This window comes from Tyto alba, unplaced genomic scaffold (genome assembly GCF_018691265.1).
Source record: "Tyto alba isolate M040663 unplaced genomic scaffold, T.alba_DEE_v4.0 Super-Scaffold_2, whole genome shotgun sequence".
Lineage (NCBI taxonomy): Eukaryota > Metazoa > Chordata > Aves > Strigiformes > Tytonidae > Tyto > Tyto alba.
The window spans coordinates 32,160,484-32,180,430 of record NW_024881282.1 but is presented as its reverse complement, the minus strand read 5'-3'; the positions used below and the strand labels follow the sequence as shown (position 1 = coordinate 32,180,430).

Here is a 19,947-nt window from a genome sequence, read left to right as displayed (position 1 = left end):
GGATAAACCGGTTGCTGAAATCACAGCCAGTTCTTGGACCACCTGCTACAGTCTGTATTTAGCACGTCCTGCTCTGTGCTACTGCTGCTCCCTTCTCCTGGGAGCTACATGGCTTGCATAAATTGTTCCAAGTTGTTGCTGCCCCTTCCCTTGGGACAGGTGCTTGGCTTGATGACCGGGCCCTTTCACACTTGTTCACCTTGATGCTGTTCCTCCTTGTGTGGGGGATGGGGATGAGGTGGAAATGACAAGAACATCCCTGTCCTGGTGACACTTAACTCTGCTTTGCAGTTTGGGAGACCCAGGTAATTGAATGAACTGCTGTCCTGAAAAGTGACTTGTAGAAAATGCAGCCTAATTGCTTGCATTAAGGTTTCCTGCCCTTTGGGGGCCCATATGGTGCCACTTGTTGTACATAGAAATGGGGAAATATGCTGTATATGTTGGGTTTGGGTGTTCCCCAAGTCATTTGTTGTTTGTTTATTTTTTCTCTAAACATCATCTCAAGTTCCAGTGGAGTGATGCGATTTTAACTGGGGCAAATGGTAAATCCCCTATAAAACCTTTTGCTAGTTCACCTGGCCCTGTGTCTGCTGAGAGGTATGCCTATCAGAAGAGCATTCATCTTTTGGGGCACCAAAAAAAAAAAAAAAAAACAAACAAACCAAAACTAAAAACAAAAAAAGTGCCATTTTCCTGTAATAGAGACCTTTACTACTTTGCCAAGGTGTAATAATCAGTGGTTCTTGCACATCTCTCTCTTTCTCTCAGTGCTGCTTCTCATCATGCTCAGAGCCTCAAGCAGGAGAGTTTCTCTCTGAATCCTCCCTGCTCCTATTTCTTTTTCAAGATCGGGATGCTTTCCCTTGGGTGACTCACTGAAACCAATCCTTTCTCCTACAGGGGACACATAGTTGTCTGAATCTTCAGCTGTGGCTATCTTGTAACCCCCATCTTCTCCCTTTCCCTTCTGTGTGTCAGGTCACATCTCCTCAACGTCATATCTGAGAGACTCAAAATCCTAGCCTGGAGTGATTTTTCCCAAGCTACTGTACAAAGAGAGGAATTGGATAGACAGCAAAGCCATGGAAGAAGAAATAAATGTGATGGTAGGGAGGGAGTAAAGTAGTCCCCTGAGGATGGAACAGCATGTGAGAGGTCAGCCCAGTCCCGGGGCACAAAACATTAGCTAATGCTTTTGTCCAGACTTGAGTAGAGGTGGACTTCAGACGTGTTGTCTCATGTGTGGTTAAATGGATATTACATAACACTTTCCAAACCTTCACCATTTGTGAAAGCTGCAGACATAAGTATTTCCTGACAAATTCAAGTTATTCAGGTTTCAAACCATCTCTCACCTATTGTTTGTAACAGGTCCCCGAGATATCCTCAGAAATGGAACAAACATTTCCTTCTGTATATGCTTCTTCTAGGGAGACAAATAAAATAGGCTGCTTAAAACAGGTAATATTTACTTGGCATTTCATGATGCCAATAAAAAGACCTCCAGAAAGCTTCTAGAAGGAACAGGTCATTTTTTAATGCACGCAGTTCTGCACCCACTGTGGAATAAATCAATAGTTGACCTTGTTCTAGCAGATAAAGAAGAGTTAATAGCTGACCTGAAATCCCACGGTTGCCTAGGTACCAGTGATTGTTATTTGTCTGTATTTACTTTGTCCAAACAGAATATGGCATCAGGCAGTAACGTAAGGAGCTTTAGAAGAGTCTTTTTTTAGAGTTTAAACAATTGGCAGGATAACTGCCCAGAAAGGTACCTTTTAAAAGGGAAGTGTTAATGGAAGCTGTAAAGTATTCAACAAAATCATGCTGATGGCCAAAAAGGCATGATTCCAGAGTCATTGAAACTGTGTTAATAAAACACAAAGCATTCTGCATATAGGGATGCGAGGATGAAGAGGAGGAGGAAGTAAATGACAGTGAATATAATTGTAAACGTAAGCAGGTGAGAAAGGAAATGTGCTAATCACAGAGATGTAAGTAATGTGGATTCAGAGAAGGTGTCAATTTTTTACATGCAAACAGAAAAGATCTCGGTGTAGGTCCAATATAAAATTAGGAAGTAGTTCTGTGTTTTGGGGAAAAAAAGAAACAAAACAAAACAAAGCACAAAAAATCAAACAGAAAACCCAGCAAAAAACCTCAGCTTGCTGTGTTTATGATGTAACAGGGGGTATTTGTACCATATCTAGTTTTGTATGTAATGTATAACAAAGGAAGATGTGACAGTGCTCGCTAATAATTAAAAAAACGCAGCTCTAGGTAAGGTAAATCCAAAGATAATAGCGAAAGCAAGGAGCTCTTTTATTCATTAATGTTAATTTTTAGCCAATTATTGTAAGCTAGGGGAGTTGCAGAAGGCTTGAATGCTGCCCACCAGGATTCACTACTGATAAAATTGAGAGAGATGACCCGAAGAGCTACGAACTAATTACCCGTATATTGGTCCAAGATAAAAATAATTTTGGAACGTTTTAAAAAACATTTGAATCTAAAGAGATGGTTTAATAGCTATTCAGTGTGACTTTGTATAAGGTAGTATACATCTTTTCAGACAAATACTGTCTATTTTGACAAGGTTGTACAAAGCAGTACTGATATAGCTGAGCTTTTCTCAACTATTTGAATTCATCCAAGTGACCAGTTTTGATTTTTAAGAAAAAGAATATTTATCTCAAATAAACAGAGCACACATTAGAGGGATTGGAGACCTCTTTAATGATAGATAATAAAAAAAAAATAGTAGTTATTGGGGAGACATCAGTGATCAAGACTATTTCTGGTGTCGGTTTCCCCAGGGATCTGTTTCAGTTGCAGTCCTGTTCAGTATCTGTATCAACCCATGGAGACAGAGCTGTTAAAACCTTGCGGGTAAGATTTTCAGTTGAAGAACTATTTGAGGAGGCAGAAAGAGAAATAAAATGTTACTGTTAGAGAATGACTTGAAATGCCTGGTTAACTGACAGTAAATCCAACAAAAACATGTTTGATGCAGCTTATTGCAGAGTACTGAGTATTTGGGAATTGGACTGTGCTTGTAGGATGGAAAGCTTCTTTGGAAAACCCTGATTGGGGAGAGTACTAGTGATCGTCGAAGACAGTTGCTTCAACAATGCAAAGGGGCGTATCAGGCTGAAAGAGGAATGTGATCTTGTTCATGTTCAGCGTTGAAAAGACTGCACAATTTTGTTCAGTTTTGAGATCAGTTTAGGAGCAAAAAAGAAAATCTAGGGCTTGGAAGATGAGTGGCTTTTTAGCTGTGTTGAAGGTGTTGGGTACATGTTTTACTCAGCTTTTTAAAGAGAGGTTGGGAGATGACAAGTCTGTTCTGTACAGGTGCTTATGCATGGATGATACTTACTAATAGGGGTTTTAGGTCTTGTTTACAGTCATAATAAGATTTTCCAGTTGGAAGCTGAGATTTAACACAATTAACCTTGAAATAAGAGAAAATTTCGTAGTCATTTAGGCTAATTTAAACAATAGAAAAACTTAGGGAGTAGAAGAGTTGCCATCACCATTAAAAACAAGTTAGCAACTCTTTTCGAAATCTTATTACACAATTTCTGGGGGACATTCTTTGGCTGGTGTGTGTTAAGGACTCTGACATGATGATGATAGTCTTGTCCTTAACTGCTGGTAGGCTGTCCCCATCCTTACTGGACCATGTAGGCTGAAGAAAAGCTCATGTTTCCCTCAACGTGTTTCCAGTCCTTTCAGATTGGTGCTACAACAGTGTCTGTGCTTACACCTCATGGCTGATAGCCTTAGGCTTCAAGAAGCAGTTTTCCTCCCAGTATAAAATTAGCCAGGATAGTCTGGTCGGTTCCGGGCTTCAGAGTCTCCTGGGTCAGATGGAGTCTAGGTTGGACCACCTGCAAGAGGAAAATCCATCTGTTCTCAAGCTGGTCCATTAATTGTCTCCACAAATACAAGCAAAGTGGATCGTTTTGGTTGTGTGTACAGAAGTCTGTGCACTAAACCCTTCTTACTGGTTGTGAGAGCAACAGTATGAGGAGTCAGCATTGACGTTTCTCAGAATTTACTGTGGTAAAATGCTCTTTGCTCAAGAATCTCCTACTATTTTTAAAAAAGGAGATAGTATAAGATAAAAATAAGGACTTTGTTGACGATGATTGCAGATGAAGGTGGGATAGCACCGTGCAGGTGTGAATTCTCTCAAGCTCTGTCTTCAGACGGAGACGTTGGCTTTTTTACACCATGCTCATTCTATGGCTGCTGCTCATAGGCTGTTAACTACTTCTGGTGGGGAACATTATCAGCTCAGTTGATAAAGGGGTTTTGTGCATTATCAGCTACAGCAGTAATAATGCACAATAGCTGTTTTATATAAAAGGTGACCATTCTGCCACCTTTAATAACTTTCAGCTAATGAAGTTATTAATAACTTCATTTATTAAAGGTGGCAGAATGGTAGCTACTTTTTTTTTAACATGAGATTTTAAAGCAGGTAATTTTGTTACCCTTCACCTTCTCTAAGCAGAATCCGTATCTCTATTGTGAGGTTCTTTATGGTGTATGTTTGTAGTAGGGCACTGCTTTGTATGACCCAAGCAACACAGCTCTGGGAACTCAGATATTTTTGGAAGCTCTTGTAGCCTTCAGATCTTGGCCACTGGGGAAACATTTTGACACTTTGCACATCCTAAAATATCTCAGTGGATGTAATTTCTCATCCAGCTTCTTTCTGATGTCAAGAGTGCAGAACACCTCCATGAGCCTATAGTTTGAGGCTAAAGCAATAACAAGCTAGACTACAGCTCTTTCTCACCAAGAGTTTGGTAGAATTTTAGGTCTGTATTTGCCAGTAGAAAAATTTAAATGCACAAGTAATTCATGATACACAAGTATTGGCAATGGCAGAAAACTGCACATTAGGCATTAAAGTAGGTAAATAATACGATAGACCAAGAAGCTGTGACCAGCTGGTGTTGATGCAGCGGGGCCTGAAGTACAGCAGTGGGAAAGGTGCTGAAAGGGACTCAGCCTTCTGAGTGGATCGGGCATCTGAAGGAGGAAATCCTGCCATGTGGATATCACCGTGTATTTTAGCTTTTTCATCTCCGAATAGTACTGGCCACTGATCACACGTAACAAGTCCTGTGTGCCAGTACTGGAGAACAAACGTTCTGACACAAGGTTGGCCTATTTGTGACGATTCTCGTTTCCAAGCTCTTCCCGCAACGAGAGCGAGCTCCAGCCCGGTCCCAAGGCAGGACTTTATTCCTGCTGCTGATGGGTAGAGTTAGAAGGGGCACTTGCTGTTTACCCTGATGTGCTTTACCAGTGTGATTTCAGGAGTCACCTTGTGGCAGTGACTTGTGCACTCAGAGTTGTTTGAGCATTGTGCTTTGTCTGCATGGCTGTGCCGGGGGCCGTGGTACTTCTGCGCAGGGGTACTTGTGCCGCTGCAGCTGTCAGCAGCTATTGTACTGTCTGTGTTGTGCTGCAAAAACTCCGTGCTGACGCCACAGGACATAAAAACTTCAGTAGTGACTGTCTGGTGGAAGGCAGTGGATGGCTTGATCGCACTTTTATCTAAGATTTGTTTAGGTTTTCATATGAGTTGCTGGAAGAGTCTGCAGTGAGAGTGGTCTGAACATCATTCGGGAAACAGTGCTGTGCTGTATCTGGATTTACTTGCATAAAAGGTCTGGGTAAAATTAGGTGGAGTTGTCTTTTAGAACCCAGTTTTATATTAATTCAGTCTACATGTGTGAGTCCTCTCAAACTGAGCTTTGAATGTATGCTGCTTTTGTGGGCATGGGTCCAAGTACCTTTTCTGTGGCAGCAGTACCAGGTTACAGTGCAGTCACACCTCTGGGGTGGCACAAGGCAGGAGCTAGAAGCATAGACTTGGCAGCTGGCCTGGTGTTAAGATCTCTGGAACAGTACCCTGTGGTACTGTTCACTCCCATCTCCCTTGTTTTGTGTGAAAATCTTTTATTTGTGAGTCAGAGGATAACAAATGACTGAAAAACTATGTTCCTCATAACTTTGTTTGCTGGGGTGGCTGCGGTCTGTAAATCCTGTTAGAAATCTGTACCCTTTGTGTGGCTTCCTTTTAAAGTCTTGTTTCTTAGAAAACGTGTTTTGCTGGGTGACAGGTCAACCCTAATAAGGGCTGCTTGGTGCTTGTTTACTGTCTGTTCAGTTGGTAAACTATGGTAGTGCTTTGGTTTATAAATCTTTGATGCTTCCATCTTACTGTCAGCAAAGCATACTGGTCTCGCTTGGCTGAACAGGGTTGGCCGTAGCAGAGTTGGCCCCACTGTTTCAAAGAGATGTGACCCAGCTTTAGGTGAAGAAGTTCATGCAGTGATAGCAGCACAGTTCTGGCAGACCCCATGCTGCTGTAACTAAGCACTGGCTAATACATGCTACGGTGGAGCCAGCTGTTCTCAGCTGAAAGTATATCCCATGGAGCTGGGAGCTAGGGTAAAGACCTCTCTGCAGCATGGACCTAGCCTGCATGTGAAATGGTCTTGCTCATGTACTTCGATCCTGAGGACCTGAAATGGTTTCCTGTCTAAAAGGTTGGTTTCCTGGCTCTTTTGAATTTCAGCCGTCTTTGAGGATGGGCTGTTTGGCATCTTCGAGGTTTGCCGAAGTGGATTTTATAGGGCCGGTGCAAAGCTGCTTGGGCATACAGAGTTCTCTTGTAGGGATGTGATACTGTTGAATGGTGGCTCATGTTGCCTTTTGTTGTTGCATGATTTCTAGAGAATTAACTTTGTACTCCCTGTTGTTTCATCTTTAGGGTTAAGTTGTTTGTCTGGCGCACTTTGGAGCTTATTTTGAAAGCTCTAGACAGGGAGGGGAGACAGGGCCAGCTGGAACAGTGCATACAGAGGGGCCCTACCAAACTGTCAGTGCCTTGGAAGGCAAAAGCTCTCTGGTGCCAGATTTCTCAAATTTATTATATATAATATAGTTACGGCCTATGCTGGCAAGTCTGCTGCCTTCATGTCATCTGGGTGGAAAGAAACACACAGCATGCACATACCCTTCCTTGTATAATGCCCTTGCCTCTATCGTAAGGTACATCATATTCAAGCAAGAAAATTGGGTTTTGGTCATAGCTGATGTCTGTTAATATCTTTATGTTTCTTAACACTGTTGTTTCCAACAGCCCCTGCTACCATTGTAGGGGAGATGATTCTCATTTACCTGCTTTACAGAAAAATGACTAAAAGCTGGTACAAGGTCACTCCAGGGACTAAGAACAAGATGCTGTAGCTCCTGTGCTGTGGCATGACTGAAGGTCCACGTGTGTGTGTGTGTGTGTATCCATCATATGGCATGTGTATGAGTAGTTCATGGAGGAGGCTTCCTGCACAACCTGAACATTTGAGATGTGTAGTCCTGTAACGCCTTCTTCAGAGGCTGTAAACTCTGCTGAGGATTTTTTTTCCCCTGCTGCTGTTCGGAGTTGTAAGTAGACATTCTTGGTAATCATTGAGTGAATGAATCAGGTCTGTGAGAACAGTGACTCATGTCTTCAAGGTTAGAGATTAGAGGGTTAGTCTTCATGGATGACCTAAGCATGGATCTTGTTTTATTTGGCCAGACCATCTGTCTGCTGGAAAATACAAACATGCCTGTATACATGATTTTTAAAAATGACTACGGGGGCATTTGGTGTTGACCCTTGTATTTAGACGGCCTAGCATTTTCCATACAAAAATTGTGACCTTTTGCTAAGGAGCTCTTAAAACTTCCATTGTTTGCAGTAGGCTGTTGACATTTGGTAGGGGAAGCACCATCAGAGAACAAAGTGCCTTTTTATGTTCCACTAAATTAGATTCAGCTTTGAAGGAGATATAAACTGTTAAAATGAACTAGTTCTTTTTTCATGCTTTCATTCTTCAGGAAAATTCTGGCACACAAACCGAAAAAAAAAAAAAAAAAGTGCCTCCAGTGCTGGACCTGCTGTAACCATTGCAGCAGTGAGGACAAGAGCTGTGGTGTTAGCTCTCAGAGCAGCTGTGGCAACAGCCACAGCATAGTCTTGAAGAGCCCAGCACACACCCTCCTGCCTCTTGGCCATGCTGCTTTCTTCCAGGAAATTTCACGGAGCAGGAAACCCTTCCCCAGCAAACCTCAGTTCAGCAGTTAGCCCCTGTTGTCTCTTCCCTTTCTCCCAAGCAGGTTCTTCCCTCATGCTTCTTCAAACACTCGCGACTCCCAGGTGGAAAAGCGATTGGGGCTGTTTGCATGGGTAGCTCATGGCAGATGACATCAAGCCTGTGCTCGCTGCAACCGTGTAATTTGGTGATCTTAATTCCGTCATCTAAGAAACGATGTACCTCCAGCATCTACAGGGCAGGGAGGCAGCCCTGCTGCCTCTCATGGAGCCAGGTCAGATCACTTGCATTCAGCATTACCGCCAGCTTTTTGTCTGCCACAAGAAATTAAACACACAAGACAGGATTTCCTGTCGGTGTGGAAACCCTGCACGGTGAGTTCAGCTGAGCAGGGCTGGCAGGCAGTGCTGGCAGTAATACCCGAGGATCCAGGCCCAGCTGGGTGTGGAAAAAGGGGAAGATGGCACAGCATAATTGTGCACCAGAAGCTGCACAGTTTGTTCTCTTTCAAGATGATTCTAATGAAGTAGGAAAGGGTGATTTTTGATGGCTTTGAAGATTCTGAAAATAATTTTGGCATTTGCATTTATCAAGAGCCCGGCTGCTTCAGCATGTGTGGCAAGGCTAGGCAGCTGAGCTGATCTGTCAGGGATGGATCCTGCTCTCGGGCAGGCTGTGCTGCTTTCCACTTCTTTTTGCTTCTTGGAGCCCTAATGCTCACCTGACCCTTTGAGCCACTTCAGAGCAGTAAATCGTCAAAAACTTTGTCTTTATTCCTTTTGTTGGGCTTGTTTTTCGCGGGATTGGTGAGCTGTATCAGTTTAACTACAGGTGAGAATGAAAACTGTGGCCAGCCCTAGGAAGCTGGTGAGACCAGACAAGGGAAGGACTGGGGAGCAGGGACACCCCTTTGGCAGCTGCAAGCTGTTAAATTGGTTCAGCCCCTGTCGTGTAATGACACTGAAATAGTCTACCAAGAAAGCAATCATGACTGATTTCTTTCATGGCAGTGCCCAAGCCATATGCAACAAAGACAACAAAAAGCAATCAACGGCTAATCTCCTTTATAGACAAGCCCACACCAAGCATTGGATAGAAATAGAAAATGCATTTTAGCAGTGATTGGCACAGCAGTGGTCAAAAGAGGATCCAGCATGGATCAAGCCTAAACTGTTGGGATGTTGAGGTTTCAGGGAAGACGCATGTTTACATTAGCATTATTCAAACTTTGTGTAACATGGGATATTGTGAATTCAGTTGTTCTTGGGATGAAGAGAAGATCAAGTATTGTCCTTAAACAATAGAACAGTAAAAACAACATCTGTGAACCAACATTAGTAAAAGAATACAACTATCTCCTTTTTAAGAATGAAGAATGGAAGCAGACAGAAACTATAGCTAAAATTGCTGGAAATGTTTTGTTTGCTTAAAGACGGTTGTGGAATACTTGTTCTAGGGACTTAATAGCTTTTTACTGCTTTACATATTCAGAGCTTTTCCTCAGCCACCATGGCTCACTGTTGTAGATGTTCCATGTTTGGAAATCTGGCCACAAGTCTTTCAGGCAGGGCACCCGCAAAATGAACATTATACCCCTTTGACACCAAATGGAAATATTAATTAAAAAAAAAAAACAACCAACCAACCAAACAAAAAAAAAACCCCAAAAAAAACAAACAAAAAAACCCACACAACAACAACAAAAAAAAAACAAACAAAAAAAAAACCCAACAACAAACAAATAAACAAAAAAACCCCACAAAAAAAACAAAAACAAAAAAAAAAACCCAAAAAACAACAAAACAACAAAGACAAATATTATACTAAGAGCACCTTGGCAAAGTGGAGAGTGTCCCAGTGCCCAGAGGCTGTGGTCATCATCTTTCCTAACTGTAAAATCATCCTTTCTTTTCCTGTTGATGCTTCCTCCATTTGCTACCACTTTAAATCTTCTGCAAGCAATGAGATTAAAATCATGTTGATTGAAGCTTTTGTGAAGAATGGGGTATGAAAAACGCTCAGATACAGCATTTGTCTGCATCTCTAGAATGAAGACTGCTCTGTATACATGCTCCTGAAAATAAGATCTTAGACCTGTCTCTCTGATGAGCAGACCTCCAGTTTGGAAATGCAACATTGACACTTGCAGAGGACAGAGCATTGCGGGGCTCTGTTGAAGTGGAGATGCTTTTACCTATAGGTTACTGGTTTGATTGGCCAGTTCAATAAAAACATTTTAATATGTTCCGAGGTGAAAGAGGTGATCTGTATATGGTTCCACAGCGTGTGGTAGATCTCCTTTCGAGTTTGTAGCTCTTGTTTCCCATTTTTACTCTGTGCTAAGTAGGGAGCTCTTTGGAACCATTTGTTGAAACAGTGCAGCGTAGCAGGGCCCTGCTCTCCTTGGGGTCTCCAGGCAGAGGTCAGAAGTGTATCATACGTGACAAAGTTGAATGGGTTATCGACAGCCTGCTGTATGTCACAGGTTGAAGTTGAATGATTTATTTCTGTGAAAGCGAACTGCTGGGGGTTGGCCATTATCATGGTTTCTGAATATGCCGTCCGTTCCTTTGAAGGCTTGGAGATTTGTGAAGTAAAGCAGTGGGGAAGGAGAATTAGGGTTTGGAATCCCTGAGGTTGGGAATCTTCTGTGACTATCCCTTCCAGAAGAACATCATCACTGTTAAGAGTCTCTTTGTGATAGCCACTTCAAGAGGAAGATGAAATGCAGAATTACATCTGAGAAATGTTGTTAGATGTCTGAGATGAAATCATATAACCATGTCTTAGATGAAATAGTAGAATGAGGAAAGAAATAATTGTTCAGATTAAAAGCTGGGGGGGGGGGGGTGCGGGGGTGGAAAGCCACCTCAAATCCCTAAAACTCTTCTGGAGATTGTTTTTCTTCCTTTAGACTTTTGAGAGAAAACCTGGGATCTGTGACCAAGAGGATCTGCATGTCCTAACCTGAGAGAACTGGGTCTTGTCATTGGGATTTTATGCCTTTACCTGTATGCTAGAAATGGAAATATTCTCACCTCCCTTCTTGCACTAAGCCAGCCCCTAAAAGGTAAGAAAAATGGATTGCCAAAAATAAATCTTTTTTTCCCCCCTTGTCTCTCTGCAGCAATTCGGCAAAATCCTTGATGTAGAGATAATCTTTAATGAGCGTGGCTCGAAGGTAAGTCCTGTTCCTGTACCCGCTTCTCTTGTTTTGATTGCAGAGTAAAAGGCAGTTCATTGCCTAGAGAATATACTCTGTAGAGATCAGCAGGAATTAGTGTGATGGGGGAAGGGAAAAGCTATTTTGGGGACTGTCTCCTGTTCCCTTTGACTCCAAACTCTGAGCATGGTCATTTCTGGGCAGCATGTACGAATGCTCCTAGACACTCCTGTCTGTAATGTGGGATCAGGTTCCCCAGCCTTTTGAACAAACAGGCAGTCAGTCACTTGAGCCTTCATACCAACGCTTTCCCAAAGCACTAGCAATGGGTGCCCCGTGGGGAAGGCAGGATAAGGTAAAACAGCTTTATGTGACGGGAGGCTGTAAGAACAAAGCCTAACCCCCCCCCCCCCCACTTTCATTGCATTAAAGTAATTCTGTAGAAAAACTGTCATATCTCATATGTGAAAGGATTTTATTTACGCTGGTTTGCAGACTTACTGGGCACTTCTGAGATACTGACCTTTCATGTTTGAGATATTTGATGCTTAATATAAGCATCCTCATTCCACTTGCCCTGCCCCATGTGGGCCTCTCCCCACTGAATTTGCATTCACACACCTATTTTCATCTTATATATTAAGAGGGAGGTTTTGTTGAGGGTTAATGGTAATTTATTTCTCTGGAGATGAGATTTCAAATGTTGCTTAGGTCAGCTGCGGAGAGATTCAGTGATCTTTGTCCTAATTGGCAATTGGTTCTCATCATGTAACCAGTATCACCACAATGACAAATTGATGTGATTCTCTCTCTGCCCAGGAGGTTCAGCACTTGGAATAGCAGGGAGTTGTGCAGGTCAGGAGCGAGGTGCATTGCCAAAGCTCTATGGGGGAAGCTTGCACAGTGCATGTCTATACTCTGCTTGACTTAATCAATGCTAAGATTCCCATTTTCAATTAAAACAAAATTTCCCTCCTCCCCCCACACACACGTGTGCACACATGTGTGCATGCACACAAGAGATTTTGAAGTTGCAATTCAGCTAAGCAGTTTCGGTTTAGAGTCTATGCCTTTCGCTTGGATTTGAGGTTCACAGTCTTAAGGTGGCCTCTTTGCTTCAACATATATTCCAGGGTACGTTCATGTTCAGAGCCCTCTGCAAATTTCCATCCATGTTGCCCAAGATGCATTCTGAAATTCTTCAGTCTCTGTATTAGCTGGAAACCAGAAAGCAGTTGATCTGTATACAAAATAAATGAGTGTTAGCACTCTCCCCATCCTTTGTGCTTTTAATACCATGTTGGGGTTTTTTTTTGTGGTGTGTTTTTTTTTTTTTTTTTTTTTTTTTTTTAATAAGACAGTCTGAACAAGGAAATGTCTATATGACTTGCTTAAAGAGTTTTATTTCCGTGTGTGGATGAAAATCTATACGCTTTACCAAAACAATCAGCTATGCTGAGTTTGTAAATATTTATTCTGTCCTCTGCTGTTCTTCTGATATTTATAGGCCAGAGCTATCTGTGAATTAGTCTTGATTTTAGTAATTTCTGTTTGCCTTTGGGAATAGCCTCTGGCCTCTATCAGATCCCTACTTGTTTGGATGTAATTGCAAATGAAAGAACAAAAATAACTGGCCTGGCAAGTGGTGAGCTCTGTCCTTCATCCCCCACTGCCTGTGTTTTCCAGAACAGTGTTTTCCCCTCCACACATGAACTTCACTCTCTCTCTCCCATCCATACAGCCCTGTATAAAACACCCACGGCTGCCCTTTCCCTTCTAGGCAACACTAATGTTGGAGGCTTTCTGTGAAGGCTTGACTTATGACTATGAAAAGTACCTTCTTGCGCAGTTATTAAAGCTCAAGGCTTCTGGTTTTCAGTTAAAACAAAAATTATTGCTTAAGAGTTCCTTGACAAATATTTACTCTTAATAAATACATGAAAAAAGTGATCCAAAGATACGTTCTTCCAGGCTTTGACCATGCAGTTTTCTACTGCTTTTTTGTCATCTTACAGCAAAAGCAGTTGCAAAACTGATAGCCTATATGAGGGTTGGGGCAGAATCTGAACAGAATGAGAAAACACCCAATGAGTAATTTTGTGTTATCTTTGCATCCTTCTCTACCCAAAATAATTCCTGTTTTAAAAAGAATGCAAGATTATTCCTGCTTAGCATGAAAATGGGAGGCCCCAGCGTTTGAGTGGGGTGTAGCTGCACGAAGCACCTGGTATTCACATAATAATGGAAAAACAACAGTTTGGTGATCTGATGGTGAAGCAAAGGAAATGGATCTTTCTGGAGGCCACTCACTCGCTCTTGGGTTCTTCCTCCACCTTAGGAAGAAAAAAATCTGAATGCATTTTCCTGCCCTGTGGTTTCCATTCTAATCTAATGATATGAAACCTCTCTCTCTTCTCCTCCTCCTCTCTCTTGGGAATCCGAAAGCAGAAGCTCCTGCTGCCTGCCTTGTGCTGTGTTCTCAATGCTCCCTTCCTTTCCCTGGGTTCCTAAGGGTTGTAGAGTTTTGTGTATATGTTTTGTAACTATTTGAAAGGTACAGTGCTAAATCCCAAACTGCCCTGGGTTCGCCCCCACCCAGCCTACGATGGGGTTGAGCAGCGCTTTGTCCCTGCTGAGCCGTGGCAGGAGCTCTCTGCTGGGATCGCTCCAGTGCTGGTCAGTAGGAGGGACTGGAGGAAGTGTGTGGGTTATATTCTTCCTTTTGAATCCATCTGAGATGACCAGACAGTTTTCTTCAACAGTGTGGGGGGGAACTATATCACACTGGCTGCATCTTCAGGATCTCTGTGTGTTTAGGAAGCTTGGTGACAAAAGAGAGAGCAGCGTGTGTCCATCAAAGCCAACTCATACCTCAGGTTCTTGCATTTGGTTTAGGAAATGTTATTTGTTGATTTTTCTGTATCACAGCAGAGTAGGAGACAGTTAATAATTAGTTTTGCTGTTTCTCCTCTCAAATCAATGTGAATTCTTGTTTCCCAACTTGATTTCTGCCCAGATTCAATCTGTTTAGTAGGACTATATGGACCCTGGTAGACTTGACGCTGATAATGCTTTGCTACGTATGAGATACAAATTTTAAACATCCCTTTAATTTAATTTTGGTTTATTCTTGTTCAGTGGAATGACATCGGTCTTCCCTTGATGTGTTTGGGGTTTTTTGTTTGCTTCCAGGAAACTAGCTGTTTCATTTATCCTGTTTACCATTATATTTCTAGTTCTGACCTGTATAAGTGCCTTTAAATAGCATTCTGCTCATGGTTGCAGTTTGCCGTGCACTTCACTGAACCATGAATAAAACGCCTCCAGAGGAGGTAGAGAGAGAGGATTCCTGCTCCTTTTGTTAGGGGAGATGCATCCTCTAGATGCATATTTTGGCACTGTTGTGCCGAACCGAACAAGTGGATGTATTTGCAGAATTAATGCAGTCTGCCTGCATACTGAGTACCCTGTGGCATTCGTAAAGCTGCAGGGGAAGGGAATCCAGGCTCTTGGCTCAGCAGCTGCGTACCGTGTGGCATTCCAAGATGTGCCCTCGGTGACTTTCAGAGACCAAGTGTGCGTAAGTGCACAGCAAAATCTTGGCTGAAGAAGCTTTTTGCCTTTTTATTTTTTTTCCCCCCTAAATTTGTAAATGGTAAGAGTTCGTGTTAGTGCGGATTGCAAGCTTGTGGTTTCAGGATAGTGTAAGTTTACATCCCTCACTGCCTTCCACTTGGAAGACCCGGATCTCCAAGTTCTTGTATAGGACTGAAGTGTCTAGGAGCTCTTTGTATTTAATTAAAAAAAAAAATGGTTGTATAGGAGCTTACATCTTGTCTTCACAAAGAAATTGCATCTGTTGGTGAGTGGAGTTCTAGAAGTAAACCTGTGCTAACTAAAAACCTCTGCAGAAAGATGTGTGAAAACACTTAGGGGGTTTATATGTTTGCAGTTAGCTGTAGGGTAAGATAAGAACATGAATTTAGGTTTTGATAACTGTGCCTAAAAGATGGTACTTTTTCGTGTGCATTTATTTCTTCTTTGAATGGATTAGGTGCTTTGAGTTGATCCACTCTTGTTCTGGACTTAGTTTCCACTCAGTGAAATAGATATGACCTCTTACTAGATAAAATTAAAAATTAGAGGTCTTGTTTTTATTTTAATTCTATTTTCATAATTTTTGTTCAGATGTCATCAGTTGAGCCAGAAATACAAATAGTGATATTAACGCAAATAACAAATTAAGTACCAGAGACCAGCATTGCTTTCTCAGGTCACCAGATCCCTTTATGATTGCCAGTGGCATGAAGGAGACATGACCTGTGTCTCTTTATCCTAGTTCAGTGAAGTACAGTTTTATGCCTTCAACTCTGCAGTACTAAACTAACGAGTTAAATTAGTCCATAGGCTGAACTGGTTTATTTGAACGTGAGTAATTAAGGCTGAAGTTGATGGCTTGATAGTATAAGTTGATTTACCACTCCCGTGGAAGCACCTTCCCAGCAGTGCTCGTTTCACTGCGTAGGGAGTTGAATCCCGGGTGCTAAATTAGCAAAGAACTGATGCAGCAGGGAGAGAGCAAGAGAGAGAAACGAGCTTGTCTTCTGCCAGTTTAGCTAGCTGACCTTCCAGGCCACACAGGGAGATCCATGATGGATTGGGGGCAGGAGGAGGGGGCACACAGCCGAGGACGACGTGGGGCTGTGAAGCCCCTGACCCGAGCTGGCAGGAGCTGCCCTGAAGCCGCGAGCTCTGGCTGGGCAGCGGCGCTGCTCCCTCCCAGCCTGTGCCCCCTCCTCGGTGTTGCAGGAGGGACCGGCAGTGGAGCAACGCAACAGGCTGGACTGGGATAAAAATGATCTGGTTTAAAAAATACCCCTGCAGCGGTGGGTTTGGTTTTGGTTTTGGTTTTTTTTTTTTTTTGAAGACATTTTTTTTTTTTTTTTTTTTTTAGCCAGATTAACTCCTGCATCTGATTCACCAGGTTGCCCAGGTGTGCGGAGGGGCGATTTATGCGTATGTGCCTTAATGCACTCAAAGTGCGGCACGGAGGCAGGGGGAGGCGCTGGAAGAGCTGCTGAAATGGTGGCGGCTTGGTTTATGTCAATTCCCTCACCAATTTAAAGCGTGCATCTGCGTGTGTAACTTCAAGAACGCGTTTCGGAATTCCGTGCTGTGTTTGTGTCGGTGTATTCAGCCCTGCTCATCTCAGGTGGATTGTAGCTGAAACCCTCCTACTCCCTCCAAATGCCTTGGAAACAGGTAGCCTAAACTGCTGTCTCCTTGGCCATTTTTTCAGGCTCCTAAGAGTTTGTTTATTATGGAAATGGGGGGTGGGGGGGGGGGAAGCAAAAACCTGGTTAAAAACAAGCACAGCAGCAGATGACGGCAAGGCCGGTTGCTGGCTGTGTGCTCCAGTGGTACAAGGCAAAGACGCTGCTGCTGAGGTGACTGGTCTAAACTCCATGACAAATGAAGGGTTAACAATGCATGGATTTCAAGGGGCTCTGTTTAGTTTCCTTTGGTTTTATTTTCTTTTTTTTTTTATTTTACTTTATTTTTTGTTGTTGTTTTTTGTTTAATTTCTGTGTTCTGGCCACACCCAGGAGAACCGTCTGCTTTTGATTTCTCCCTTTACGGTTACATGGTAAATTTTCTTTCTCATTCTTCAGAGATGGAAACGTTCAAATACTATATATATACATTTTTTTTTTTTTTTCACTGCTCATCATGTTGCTTGTTATTTATTGCAGAGTCTGAGGCCAGACTAAAAGGGTGGCAGTTACTCGGTCTCTTCAGGCCCTTTGAATAAACCTTTGGGTAAAAAAAGGGGGTTAGTCTGGCACTGCAAATTACTCACCAGTCCTAAAAATGTTTGCTGGGGTTATTTCATGTTTGCTGGGTACACTGAGGCTTAAACTGATGTTCTGCTTGGGAGAAGTTGCTGGTAGAGAGGACCTGTTGAAAATTTCAGCCTTGTTATAACAACAACATTATTAAGCCCAAGCTGTTTGTGTAATTAAATTTTAGAAAACTGAAGTCTTTTTGTACCCAGGGTTGTATCTTCCCTTCTTCTGGCTCCATACCTACTACTATGGAGCAACTCAGTTTAAAGTGAAGCTAGTAAAATATTGGACATCTGTCACCTCTTTTTTTTTTTTTTTCCCCTTCCTTTTTTTTTTTTTTCAAGGGCAAGACAACCTTGGGAGGGAAAACTGAGAGTTGTGGTATATGTATTTAGGTACAAATTAATCCCTATTCTTTACAGGTCATCTGTGAGAAGGAATAAAAAATATATGTATGTGCTTTTTTCCTCTGCCACATCAAAAATATGTTATATATAATTGCTAGTTTTTAAACTTAGAAATAACAAAAATGTCAAGCGTGGCTCACCTATTTTCCTGATGAAAATCTGAATGTCTAAGAGATGCATTAAGACGACAAACCAAGGGGACACAAATTCTGACTCTGCCGTAGTCAACTATGTAAAGCATTAATTCAGCATTGACATTAAATGGTTCTCAACAACGAGAGTTGCACAAGCTAAAGACTGATCTGTCAATAAAACAAAAATTGTGGTTAATTAGTTATGTTGTTCAGAATCAGTTTAATTCTGTTGTAATTCACATTGTTAATTATTTTCATATAGTCTGCATGTGGATTGTGCCCTACCTTAAGTTAACTTATTAAAAATATTGCAAATTCCTAATCAATTTAAAAATATTTAATGGTAATGTGGTTTTTAAAATCCCATACAGACTTCACTAATTGCAAACAAATGTGAATTAAAACAGTCTTCATTTGGTTCTAGCCTGAACAGATTAATGTCTGAAAAATTACCTTCCCTCTGCTCTCCAGCTTTCAGTTCACATCATCACCAAAGACATAAATTTTATTCAGTCTCCACAGGCTTGTCTAGAACAAACAGAAATTTTTAATGTAAAAAGAGAAGAGGGAAATAGAGATTCCTATTGCAGTCTTTACCTCCTCTCCTCCCCCAACCTTTTAAAGATGCTTTTTCCCCATTATAGAGAACCAGAGGGAAGGGTGTTGCTCTATTTCTCAGTCTTGCCTTTCTCTGTGGGGGTTCTTTGAAGCAGACACGATACCCTTTCCCTTCATAATCAGCTTTGCTATTATACTCCCCACAATCCCCCCTGTTTCCCTGCAACATTTGAGAGTTATATGGTGTGGTTGGGCTGTTTTATTAGCCCCTATCATTTGTAGCTCCAATTTTAATTCATTTAAACAGAAAACTTTTATGCTTTTCTGAAAAAAGGCATCAGTTTGTTATTTATATAGCTTTTTATTTATAGCTGGAGAAATGAAATTATCTGAAGCTTTAGATTATTGGGTTGGAGCCCAAAGGAGCGCTCTTGTTGATCTCAACATTGCAGTACTTGGCTCAGTTCTTTTATTATTGCTATTCAGGGGGGAAAAAAGAAAGAAAGAAAGAAAAAAAACCTTGCATTTTACAAGTGTGTAACAGTTTTGTGCTGGAAACCTAGCTGTGGATGATAAAGGCCAGCATGTGCAAACGGCTTGGGCTTTTTAAGATTAGTATTGCAAAGACCTTTAAAAAGCACTTGAAGAATGATGGCTTGTGTCTTGCTACTAACAGTGCTTAGAAATCAAGATGCTTTTTTTTTTTTTTTTTTTTTTTTTTTTTTCTTTCTTCTTTGGGTCCAGTCCCTACATACTGAGCCCGAGCTGCACGGAGGGGGCCGCAGGGCTAGCATGCCTTTTTCCTGACAAAGCACAGCTGTAGATCACTTACATCACTCTCCGGTTGATATCAGGAGTTTCCATTGCCTCAAATGCAAGCTTTGTTCTTCCGCTCCTGAGGGTATCAGAGCCCGCAGAGATTACTCTCTGCACGTTAAATCAGTATTTGCTTTACACCAAGCCACAGGAGCCAGTTACTCCTGTTCTTCAGATACCCTAAAAGCAGAAGGCAACAACGTTTTTTGTTTGGCCCCACTCTCTGTAATGGCATGAAGGCTGTCACATCACATTGTATGTGGTAAGGTACCATCCGTTACTAGTTAAAATCCTAATTCACTTAGTCATGTTGGCTCTGGTTTAATGTCACTGCACTCATCTCCATGGAAGGAAGCATGATCTCTTACCCTGCCCCGTTACGTGACCGCATGAGTTGGCAGCAGTACGAGCATGTGGGATGGGCATGGATGCGGTAACCCTAAATTCATCTAACTAAAGAGGCATTTTCAGTAGTCCTCGAGCCTTTGTGGTTGCTCCAGGCAGGGCATGTCAATTTTTCTGAAGCTTCAAGGCCTAGATTTGTTTGCTCTCCCCGGCGCAGAGGTTGCCATCTCAGAACAAAGCCAAGTAAGATGGGGGGTGGCAGGGTGGGAGGGAGCAGCGGGGCCAGCGGTGTCAGACAAAACCGGCCTTTACCGATGAATCGGTAGGTGGGTGTTTAGATTTACACTCAAGTCCAACACAGTGCTCACAGACAGGAAAAATTTTGAAACTAGAGTATGTGATACTCTAAATCTTCATGTTAAGTAATGTTTATTTGATGGTGCCACCTAGAAGCCCTGCTTCCTTTCAAGGCCCCATGCGTTATTAGGGAAGTTACAGGCATAGGAGTAGACATGAGCTGTGCCCCGAAGACCTTACAAGGGATGCTTT

At 42.2% G+C, this 19,947-nt stretch overlaps 1 protein-coding gene across 1 annotated transcript in view; it reads left to right on the top strand.

Annotated features, from left to right (window-relative positions):
- The window catches only part of RBFOX2 (RNA binding fox-1 homolog 2), a 172,975-nt gene that overhangs the window by 127,314 nt on the left and 25,714 nt on the right, over positions 1-19,947 (top strand). The window contains 1 exon segment of the mRNA XM_042792194.1: positions 11,257-11,310. Coding sequence (XP_042648128.1) covers positions 11,257-11,310 — 54 coding nt within the window.